Source organism: Zophobas morio, unplaced genomic scaffold (genome assembly GCF_036711695.1).
Source record: "Zophobas morio isolate AGI-343-1 ecotype UQ-CSIRO unplaced genomic scaffold, CSIRO_AGI_Zmor_V1 ptg000008l, whole genome shotgun sequence".
NCBI lineage: Eukaryota > Metazoa > Arthropoda > Insecta > Coleoptera > Tenebrionidae > Zophobas > Zophobas morio.
Genome location: NW_026972113.1, coordinates 9,565,284 through 9,577,307, shown reverse-complemented (window position 1 = coordinate 9,577,307; position 12,024 = coordinate 9,565,284). Strand labels below are relative to the sequence as shown.

The 12,024-nt window shown below is 28.0% G+C and overlaps 1 protein-coding gene across 2 annotated transcripts in view; it reads right to left on the bottom strand.

The window, feature by feature from the left end:
• LOC135125237 (tachykinin-like peptides receptor 99D) overlaps positions 1–12,024 on the bottom strand; it is a 273,845-nt gene that overhangs the window by 14,490 nt on the left and 247,331 nt on the right. Inside the window, exons 9-10 of one of the 2 annotated variants that reach the window (XM_064050671.1) lie at positions 4,648–4,790; positions 4,523–4,585 (exon numbers count right to left, since the gene is read on the bottom strand). In XM_064050671.1, coding sequence (XP_063906741.1) covers positions 4,523–4,585; positions 4,648–4,790 — 206 coding nt within the window. The remainder of the gene's footprint in view (positions 1–4,522; positions 4,586–4,647; positions 4,791–12,024) is intronic. The other variant, XM_064050670.1, reaches the window with a different exon arrangement.

Here is a 12,024-nt window from a genome sequence, read left to right as displayed (position 1 = left end):
TGAAAAAATGAAAAATCATATAACAGGAAAATACCTAGAAAAATCACAAAATTCAAAAATCCAACATTTGCAAAATTATGAAAAATAAAATATTTGGAAAATTGAAAATCGAAATTTTGAAATATCAAAAATGAAAAAATCGAAACTGAAATTCGGATAATTGAAAAATAGAAAATTGAAAAATCGGATACCTTTCAAACGAAAAATTATAAAATAAACTGAAAAATCAAAAACCTGAAAAATTAAAAATGGACTTTTGAACAATTAAAAATAAAAAAAAAAATGTAAAACTGTAAAACTATAAAATTGAAAAATCGAGTAGTTGAAAAATGAAAAACCGAAAAATTGAAAAATCGGAGGATTCTACAACCAAAAATTTTAAATATTAAGGAATTGGAAAATTTGATGATTGAAAAATCAAAAATTGAAAAACTGAAAAATAAAGAAGTTGCAAAATTAAGAAACCGAAAAATCGCATAATTTTAAAGTAGAAAAATTGAAAAATCAGACAACAGTAAAAATCTAAAAAATTACAAAAATGCAAAATTATGAAAAATAAAAAAAATGGAAAATTGAAATTCGCAATTTTGAAATTTCAAAAAATTAAAAAATTAAGACAATGAAATTTGGATAATTGAAAAATCAAAGATTGAAAAATCGGATTCTTTTAAAACGAAAAATTGTAAAATAACTAAATTGAAAAATCAAACACCTAGAAATTAGAATTGAAATTTTGAACTAAAAATAAAAAAAAATTGAAAACTGTAAAGTTACAAAATAGAAAAACTACAAAATTATTAAACTGAGAAATCGAGCAGTTGGAAAATGAAAAATCGAAGGAATCCAGAACCGAAAAATTGAAAAATCAAAAAATTGGAAAATTTGATAATAGAAAAATCAAAAATTGAAAAATTCGTTCATTGAAAGCCGAACTATTGACAAATCGAAAAAATGTAAAAATATAAAACTGAAAAATCAAGAAATTGCAAAATTACAAAACCGAAAAAATGCATGATTTTAAAGTTGAAAAATTGGAAAATCAGAAAACAGGAAAGTACCTAGAAAAATCACAAAATTCAAAAATCCAAAAATTGGAAAATTAAGAAAAAAAAAATTTGTAAAATTGAAAATCGAAATTTTGAAATATCAAAAATTAAAAAATCGAAACTGAATTTCGGATAATTGAAAAATCGAAGATTGAAAAATCGGATACCTTTCAAACGAAAAATTATAAAATAAACTGAAAAATCAAAAACCTGAAAAATTAAAAATGGACTTTTGAACAATTAAAAATAAAAAAAAAATGTAAAACTGTAAAACTATAAAATTGAAAAATCGAGTAGTTGAAAAATGAAAAACCGAAAAATTGAAAAATCGGAGGATTCTATAACCAAAAATTTTAAATATTAAGGAATTGGAAAATTTGATGATTGAAAAATCAAAAATTGAAAAACTGAAAAATAAAGAAGTTGCAAAATTAAGAAACCGAAAAATCGCATAATTTTAAAGTTGAAAAATTGAAAAATCAGACAACAGTAAAAATCTAAAAAATTACAAAAATGCAAAATTATGAAAAATAAAAAAATTGGAAAATTGAAATTCGAAATTTTGAAATATCAAAAAATTAAAAAATTAAGACAATGAAATTTGGATAATTGAAAAATCAAAGATTGAAATATCGGATTCCTTTAAAACGAAAAATTGTAAAATAACTAAATTGAAAAATCAAACACCTAGAAATTAGAATTGAAATTTTGAACAATGAAAAATAAAAAAATGGAAAACTGTAAATTTACAAAATAGAAAAACTACAAAAAATAAAAAAAAATGGAACAATGAAATTCGGATTATTGAAAAATCAAAGCTTGAAAAATCAGGTACCTTTAAAACGAAAAATTATAAAATAAACTGAAAAATCAAAAACCTGAAAAATTGAAAATGGGATTTTGGACAATTAAAAAAAAAAAAAACGTAAAACTGTAAAATTATTAAATTGAAAAATCGAGCAGTTGAAAAATGAAAAACCGAAAAATTGAAAAATCGAAGGATTCCATAACCAAAAAATTGAAAAATCAAGGAATTGGAAAATTTGATAATTGAAAAATTAAAAATTGGAAAACTGAAAAATAAAGAAATGGCAAAGTTAGAAAACCGAAAAATCGCATGATTTTAAAGTTGAAAAATTGAAAAATCAGACGACAGTAAAGTATCTAAAAAATTTCAAAATTGCAAAATTATGAAAAATTTGGAAAATTGAAATTCGAAATTTTGAAATATCAAAAAATTAAAAAAATAAGACAATGAAATTTGGATAATTGAAAAATCGGATTCCCTTAAAACAAAAAATTGTAAAATAATTAAATTGAAAAATCAAACACCTAGAAATTAGAATTGAAATTTTGTACAAGGAAAAATAAAAAATTGGAAAACTGTAAATTTACAAAATAGAAAAACTACAAAAAATTAAAAAAAAATGGAACAATGAAATTTGGATAATTGAAAAATCAAAGCTTGAAAAATCAGGTACCTTTAAAACGAAAAATTATAAAATAAACTGAAAAATCAAAAACCTGAAAAATTGAAAATGGCATGTAAAACTGTAAAATTATTAAATTGAAAAATTGAGCAGTTGAAAAATGAAAAATCGAAGGATTCTATAACCAAAAAATTTAAAAATCAAGGAATTGGAAAATCAAAAATTAGAATTTAAATTTTGAACAATTAAAATTGAAAACTGTAAAGTTACAAAATAGAAAAACTATAAAATTATTAAACTGAAAAATCGAGTAGTTGAAAAATGAAAAATCGAAAAATTCAAAAATCGAAGGATTCCATAACCGAAAAATTGAAAAATCATGAAATTGGAAAATTTGATAATTGAAAAACCAAAAATTGAAAAATTCATTCATTGAAAGCTGGACAACTGACAAATCGAAAATATGTAAAAATATAAAACTGAAAAATCAAAAATTTGGAAAATTAAAAAAACAAAAAAAGGCATGATTTTAAAATTGAAAAATCAGACAACAGTAAAGTACCTAAAAAATTTACAAAATTGAAAAATCGAAAAATGGCAAAATTATGAAAATCTAAAATTGGAAAATTGAAATTGGGATAATTGAAAAATCGGATAAAAAATTAAAATTGAAATTTTGGACAATTAAAAATAAAAAAATTTGAAAAATCGAGCAGTTGAAAAATGAAAAACCGAAAAGTTGATAAATCGAAGGATTCCGAAAAATTGATTAAAAGCTGGACAAATGAGAAATCGAAAAAATGTAAAAATGTAAAACTGAAAAATCAAGGAATAGCAAAATTACAAAATCAGCAAATCATATGATTTTAAAGTAGAAAAACTGAAAAATCAAAAATTTGGAAAACTGAAATTCGAAATTTTGAAATATCAAAAAATTAAAAAATTAAAACAATGAAATTTGGATAATTGAAAAATCAAAGATTGAAAAATCGGATTCCTTTAAAACGAAAAATTGTAATTAGAATTGAAATTTTGAACAATTAAAAATAAAAAAAAAATTAAAACTGTAAAGTTACAAAATAAAAAACTACAAAATTGTTAAACTGAAAAATCGAGCAGTTGGAAAATGAAAAATCGATAAATTGAAAAATCAAAAATTGAAAAATTCATTCATTGAAAGCTGGACAATTGACAAATCGAAAAAAAACTAAAAATTCAAAAAATCAGACAACACCTAAAAAACAAACAACATTGAAAAATCGAAAAATGGCAAAATTATGAAAAATATAAAATTGGAAAATTGAAATTGGGATAATTGAAAAATCGAAGATTGAAAAATCGGATAAAAAATTAAAATTGAAATTTTGGACAATTAAAAAAAAACTGTAAAACTGTAAAATTACAAAATAGAAAAACTACACGGAGGTAGAAAAACGTGAAAAACTACAAAATTATTAAATTGAAAAATCGAGCAGCTGAAAAATGAAAAACCGAAAAGTTGATAAATCGAAAAATCAAAAATTTGGAAAATTGAAATTCGAAATTTTCGAATATCAAAAAATTAAAAAGTCGAAACAATGAAATACGGATAATTAAATAATCGAAATTAGAAAAATTGCAAAATTATAAAATTGAAAAATCGAATAATATAAATTTGAAAGTCATTTACTCGGAAAATTTGTAAGAAGACGAACAAATTTTCATCAACGATTCCAAATAACCTCAAAATATTTGCAAGATTTCACAGCATTCGGTTTTCGGAGTTTCAATGTTAAATGGTAAAATATTGTTATAGATTGATTTTTTCCTAAGAATCTACATTCCAAGATCGCTGAACACGGATTCTTAAATCGCACATGCGACTTATAAAATGACGTCATCATTTTTAGAGGGCATAGACGAAACATTATTAAGATTTAATTTTTCCCAAAATTATCGCACGAAATTCGTCAAACTTAACACCAACTTCTACCTCCAATAAAATCAAAGATGACTTAACCCAGCCCATCTTTGACTTAACCGGAAATTTTTCTAAATAATACATACAAGTGTTTACATCCCGTGTTCTCTGAGTCGTCCATCTAACGGTACGATTAAGGTTTTTTCCACCTAAAATTTCGATACCGTTCCAATTCAAGCGGCTCTTGCGACTTTTATGAGAAGATACTAACCGTTTCTTATTATCCGGTTGTGGTCCGGGGATCCGGAATAAGAGCGCCTTCTACTGGTTAAAACCTCCCGTCTAGTAAGAGCCCCCGGACTTACTTGGATGAACGGCAGGCAGGAGAAAAACTGTTTGAATCCCCTACGGAATCTGGAATCAAATAAAATAACAATCAAAAAAATCAACGGATAAATGGACTGCAACAATCGGATTTGCATAAAGCCGTTTCGATTATCGACTTTATAAAAATAAAACCCGAATAAAATTTAGGTTTATGACGCGAGTTATGGGGGTTTTAACGACCCGTGAAGATCATGAATTCGTAATTTAGCATCTCGGTTTTAATATTTATTCTTTCGGATTGCTCCGGCGACGAAATCAACATTAAAGTCGAAATTAAGTAGCAGTGACGCAAATTCGACTACTATATTTTTTTTAGAAATTGGGAAACGTGTTAGAATTTGTCCATAAAATAACTATTTGTTAATCCAGCCGACTTTAATACCCGGAATGAAATTTACATTCGATCTGCTATAAATAATTCAATTCTGTTGAGAGCTTCACAAACATATCACTTCGCTGTGCTCCGTATCGATATTTCGTTAAAAAGACTCCTCTCATCGGTCCCATTTAGTGCGTTTTTACCCTTTTAAACTGATCCAGTTTGTTTCAATTTCCGGTGTGGTCTCAATGTGCCTTACTTGTCCCATAAATTGTCATTATATCAATAAATTGTTCCCTGATTGCCCCGGAATGTGACCGGAAATGAGAGCGGTTCGCTTTTAGCGCTCCTGAAATTGAAAAATACATGGTCCTGGTTTTTGTTTTAAAGGATGCTGGTTATAATTACGATCAGGTTAAACGCATCACGTAATCCATCAAGTTCTGCGTGACGCATCGATACGTCAATGTCGTGCTACCATTGAGCACACAAGAGTATCTCGCGTGGTGTGTGGAACTATCTATGGAGTCCTTTTGAGGCGGCTCTTCGACGTGATTGGTTTGGATAATGATCGGCCAAATCTGGCGACTATTTTTGTCGCCGAGATGAAAAGGAGCTTGAGGCTTTCTTTTAATTATTGATTGTGGGGTTGAAGTTAGTTTGGATGGACTTTGTTTAATGTCAACGAACTAGTTATTTTTTTAGGACAAAACAGTTTGCTAAAAAATAGTTACCTCTGCACGAGGTCAAGTATGAAACTCGCTTGCGACTTGGCGACCTCGTGTAGTAATGACCTTAAAAACGCGGTTTTTCTACTACTTTTTTTTGTTAAGGTGTTTATTTCTTTGTTGTCGATATTGTGTTAAAGTTGTGAAGAGACGAAAAAATATTAAACCAGAAAGTGAAAATATGTGTTACTACCAAAAGTGGCGTTTCCAAAATCGCAGTGTCCATTTTTGGTATATATTATGTACAAAAAAAAGGGCAGAAAAAAACGAAAAGGATAAAAAAGAGTTAAAACAGGACAAAGTAAGCAAAAAAAAAGGTAAAAAATAAGAAATGGACCAAATGTCCACTAAAAAACAAAGTGATAAAAATTCGGCAAAAAATTTTAATAAAAGCAAAAAACGAAATAAAGGCAGGAAAGGAAAAGGCGATAAAAAAACGAAATAAAATCCATTAAAAGGGGAGCAAAGACGACAGAAAAAGATCCGAAAAAACAACAAATAAACGATTAAAAAAACTGGTCCAAAAAGAAAAAAAAGAGAAAATCGACAAAAAAAGTACGAATGAAAAAAGGCGGAAAAACGCATAAATAGCGAAAACAAAGTGATAAAAAAGGTGTCAAAGAATATAAAAAAAAAAGAAACAAAAGGACAGAAAAGACGATAGCAAAGGAGCCAAAATAGGTAACAAATAAACGATAAAGAAACAAAAAGTAGAGGTGTCTAAAAAAACGCTATAAAGAACAGACATTCAAAAAAGGGCATTATATACAAGGTTAAAAAAACTACCCAAAAAAGCGAAAAAAGCGACAATAAATGAGCAACCAACAAAGGTCAAAAAGTCAAAAAATGGTAAAAAAGCGACAAAAAACAGCGAAGACAAAGCGATAATAAAAGGGCGACGAAAATATAAAAAAACAACAAAGGAAAAGATGATGGTCAGAAAAACGACGAAAATCGAAAAAAAAGGAAAAAACACAAAAAAGGCGACTATAAAGCTTGACAAAGAAAAGCCTCATAAACAAATCTATTGAAAAGAACCAAAGAGAACAGAAAAAGAGGAAAAAAGGAGAAAAAACAATAAAAAAAGCGAGGAAAAAGGGCGATGAAAAAGCGACAAAAAAAAAGGCGAAAAATGTTGCAAGACCGACAAAAAAAAAAACGATTTAAAAAACGAAAAAGGGGACTAAAAATCCGCCAAAAATGGCTACAAAAAAAAAATTGCGAAAACAAAACGATATAAAAAGGTGTTAAAGACAACAAGAGTCAAAAAAGGCAAAAAAGACAAAAGAAGGTGGCAAAAAAATATGAGAAAAAGCGAAAAAAGCAGATAAAATAAGTAAAAATGCCAGAAATTAGTGAAAACAAAGCGATGAAAAAGAGGCAACAAGAAATGTGACACCAAAATACAATAAAAAAAAACACAATAAAGAAAAAGGCGACATAAAGGAAGAAACATTTCAAAAAAATGAAAGAAAATTGTGACAGGAGGAAGCGCAAAAAAGGGACTAAATAAAGTGACAAAGAGCGATAAGAAGCGAAAAATAAAAGGAAAAAAAAACGATAAAAAAATGAAATAAAGGCCAAGACGACAGAAAAAGAGCCAAAAGAAGACAACAATGATTAAAAAAACGAAAAATAGAGGTGAGTAAAAAACGCGATTAAAGAAAAAAACAATAAAAAAAGGGAAAAATCAACAAAAAAGACGCCAGAAAAAAGCTCCAAAAAAGGGTTACAAACACAAAAAATGGTGGAAAAAAGCTACAAAAAAAGCGAAAACAAAGTGATCATAAAAGTGCGACCAAAAAATAATAAAAAAGCAAGGAAAAGGTGACGAAAAGCTATACCGACCACAGAAAATGACGAAAAAATCTCAAGATATAAAAAAGAAAAAGAAACAAAAGGCAAAAAAGCAGATAAAAAAAACACGTATAAAATGAAAAAAATGCAACAAAGAAATGCTAAACGAGACAAAAAATAAAGAAAAAACACCAGAAATTAGTGAAAACAAAGCGATAAAAAAGAGACAATAAAAAGTGACAACGAAATACAATGAAAAGATACAACAAAGAAAAAGGCAAATTAAAGGAAGAAAAATTTAAAAAATGAAAGAACATGGAGACAGAATTATGGGCAAAAAGGGGTTAAAAAAAGGCGGACATAAAAGACAAAAAAGGCGACAAAAAACACCAAAAAATGACAAAAAAACGAAAAGTAGAGGTGACTAAAAAAGCTCCGTTAAAGAAAAAATGGTTAAAAAGGACAAAAAATGATATAAAAAAGGTTAAAAAAGTACCCAAAAAGGCGAAAAAAGCGACAATAAATGAGCAACCAAAGAAGGTCAAAAAGTCAAAAAAATGGTAAAAAAGCGACAAAAGAAAACCAGCGAAAACAAAGCGATAATAAAAGGGCGACGAAGGAATAAAAAAACAACAAAGGAGAAGATAATCGGCAGTAAAACAACGAAAATTGAAAAAAAAAGGAAAAAAAAACAAAAAAGGCGACTATAAAGCTTGACAAAGAAAAACGTAATAAACAAATCTATTGGAAAGAACCAAAGACAACAAAAAAAGCCAGAAAAAAAGGCGAAAAATGTTACAAAACCGGCAAAAAAAAATTATTAAAAAAGCGAAAAAAGGGGACTAAAAATCCCCCAAAAATGGCTACAAAAAGACCACAAAAAATGAGGAAAAAATTGCCAAAACAAAACGATATAAAAAGGTGTCAAAGAACATAAAAAAAAAAACGAAACAAAAGGCCAAAAAAGACGACAACAAGAGTTAAAAAAAGGCAAAAAAGACCAAAGCAGGTGGCAAAAAAAGATTAAAAAAATCGAAAAGAGCAGATAAAACAGGTAAAAATGACAAAAAAAAAGCGACAAATAAAGGCTAAAAGAGACAAAAGAATGAAGAAAAAATGCCAGAAATAATGAAAACAAAGCGATGAAAAAGAGGCAACAAGAAATGTGACAACAAAATAGAATAAAAAAACACAATAAAGAAAAAGACGACATAAAGGAAGAAACATTTCAAAAAAATGAAATAAAATCGTGATAGGAGGAAGCGCAAGAAAGGGACTAAAAAGTGACAAAGAGCGATAAGAAGCGAAAAATAAAAGGAAAAAACGATAAAAAAATGAAATAAAGGCCAAGACGACAGAAAAAGAGCCAAAAGAAGACAACAATGATTAAAAAATCAAAAGTAGAGGTGATTAATAAAAAAGCAAGCAAAAAGTGACGAAAAGCTATAAAGACCACAAAAAAGGCAGGAAAAAAGGCGAAAAATGTTACAAAACCGGCAAAAAAAAATATTAAAAAAGCGAAAAAAGGGGACTAAAAATCCGCCAAAAATGGCTACAAAAAGACCACAAAAAATGAGGAAAAAATTGCCAAAACAAAACGATATAAAAAGGTGTCAAAGAACATGAAAAAAAACGAAACAAAAGGCCAAAAAAGACGACAACAAGAGTTAAAAAAAGGCAAAAAAGACCAAAGAAGGTGGCAAAAAAAGATGAAAAAAAGCGAAAAGAGCAGATAAAACTGTATAAAACAGGTAAAAACGACAAAAAAATGCGACGAAAAAAGGCTAAAAGATATAAAAGAATGAAGAAAAAATGCCAGAAATTAGTGAAAACAAAGCGATGAAAAAGAGGCAACAAGAAATGTGACAACAAAATACAATAAAAAAACACAATAAAGAAATAGGCGACATAAAGGAAGAAACATTTCAAAAAAATGAAATAAAATGGTCATAGGAGGAAGCGCAATAAGGGACTAAAAAAGTGACAAAGAGCGATAAGAAAAATAAAAGGAAAACAACGATAAATAAATGAAATAAAGGCCAAGACGACAGAAAAAGAGCCAAAGGAAGATAACAATGATTAAAAAAACGAAAAGTAGAGGTGAGTAAAAAACGCGATAAAAGAAAAAAAAAAACAATTAAAAAAAAATGGGAAAAATCAACAAAAAAGACTCCAGAAAAAAGCGCCAAACAGGGTTCAAAAGACAAAAAATTGCCAAAAAAAAGCGAAAACAAAGTGATCATGAAAGAGCGACCAAAAAATAATAAAAAAGCAAGGAAAAGGTAACGAAAAGCTATAAAGACCACAGAAAATGACGAAAAAATCTCAAGATATAAAAAAGAAAACGAAACAAAACGCTAAAAAAGACGACAACAAAAGTCAAAAAAAGGCAAAAAAGACAAAAGAAGGTAACAAAAAAAGATGGGAAAAAGCGAAAAAGCAGATAAAACAGGTAAAAATGACAAAAAAATGCGACAAATAAAGGCTAAAAGAGACAAAAGAATGAAGAAAAAATGCCAGAAATTAGTGAAAACAATGCGATGAAAAAGAGGCAACAAGAAATGTGACAACAAAATACAATAAAAATACACAATAAAGAAAGAAACATTTCAAAAAAATGAAAGAAAATGGTGTTGGGAGGAAGCGCAAAAAAGGGACTAAAAAAGTAACAGAACAGCGACAAGAAGCGAAAAATAAAAGGAAAAAAACGATAAAAAAATGAAATAGGGGCCAAGACGACAGAAAAAGAGCCAAAAGAAGACAACAATAATTTAAAAAAAGGGAAAAATCAACAAAAAAGACGCTAGAAAAAAGCGCCAAAAAGGGTTAAAAAGACAAAAAATTGTGAAAAAAGCTACAAAAAAACGAAAACAAAGTGATCATAAAAGAGCGACCAAAAAATAATAAAAAAGCAAGGAAAAGCTATAAAGACCACAGAAAATCTCAAGATATAAAAAACAAAAAGAAACAAAAGGATAAAAAAGACGACAGAGCAAAAGCTAAAAAAAGTTAACGAAAAAAGATGGCAAAAAGGAAAAAAGCAGATAAACACGTATAAAATGAAAAAAATGAAGTAAAAACAACAGAAATTAGTGAAAACAAATCGATAAAAAAGAGGCAATAAAAAAAAGGGACAACGAAATACAATGAAAAAACACAACAAAGAAAAAGGCAACGGAAAGGAAGAAAAAATAAATAAAATGAAAAAAAAAACGAAAAGTAGAGGTGACTAAAAAAACTCCGTTTAAGAAAAACAGTTAAAAAAAGTACAAAAAATGATACAAAAAGGTTAAAAAAGTTACGCAGAAAAGGCGAAAAAAAAGCAACCAAAAAGGGTCAAAAGGACAAAAAATAAAAAAAACCTACAAAAAAATAGCGGAAACAAAGCGATAATAAATGGGCGACAAAAAATTAAAAAAAACGAAAAGGTGACGGAAAGAAAGACAAAAAATAAACGAAAAAAAAACGGAATTATAAGAAAAAATCAAAAGGAAGCAAGGATGGCAGAAAAAGAGCCAAAAAGCGAAAAAACAACAAAAAAAGCGAGAAAAAAGGCGACGAAAATGGCGAAAAATGGGACAAAGAAACGGCTACGAAAAGAACGATTAAAAAAGCGAAAAAAGGGGACTAATAAAATGGATAACTAAAAAATACGCAAAAAAGCTACAAGAAAGACCACAAAAAATGACGAAAAAAATTGCAAAAACAAAGCGATAAAAAAAGGTGTCAAAAAAATGAAACAAAAGGACAAAAAACAATAATAGCCAAAAAAGGCAAAAAAGACAAAAAAGGTAAGTAAAACGAAGAAACAGACAAAACAAGTAAAAAACGACAAAAATGCGACAAGGAGAGTCTAAAAGAGACAACAAAACAATCGGAAAAAAAACAACAAAGAAAAAGGCGACATAAAGGAAGAAAAAATGAAAGAAAATGGTGAAAGAAGCGCAAAAAGGAACTAAACAGGTGCAAATAAAAGACAAAAAAATTCGACAAAAGACCGATAAGAACGAAAAATAAAAGGAAAAAAGGCTATAAAAAAAATGCGATAAGAAATGAAATAAAGTCCATTAAAAGGGGAGCCAAAGCGACAGAAAAAGAGTCAAAAAAGACAACAAATAAATGATTAAAAAAACGAAAAGTAGACGCGATAGAAGAAAAAACAATTAAAAAAAGGGCAAAATCGACGAAAAAGCTTAAAAAACAGCGAAAACAAAGCCATAATAAAAGGGCCACAAAAACATACTAAAAAGTCGGAAAATGCGACAAAGAAACAACGACAACTGACTAATAAACAAAATCCAGAAAAGGCGACAGAACAAGGGCTAAAATAGGCAAAAAAGGGATAAAAGGTAGCAAACACTATTAAAAAAAAAGCGAAAAAAGCTATAAAATGGGTACAAATGACAAAAATGCGACA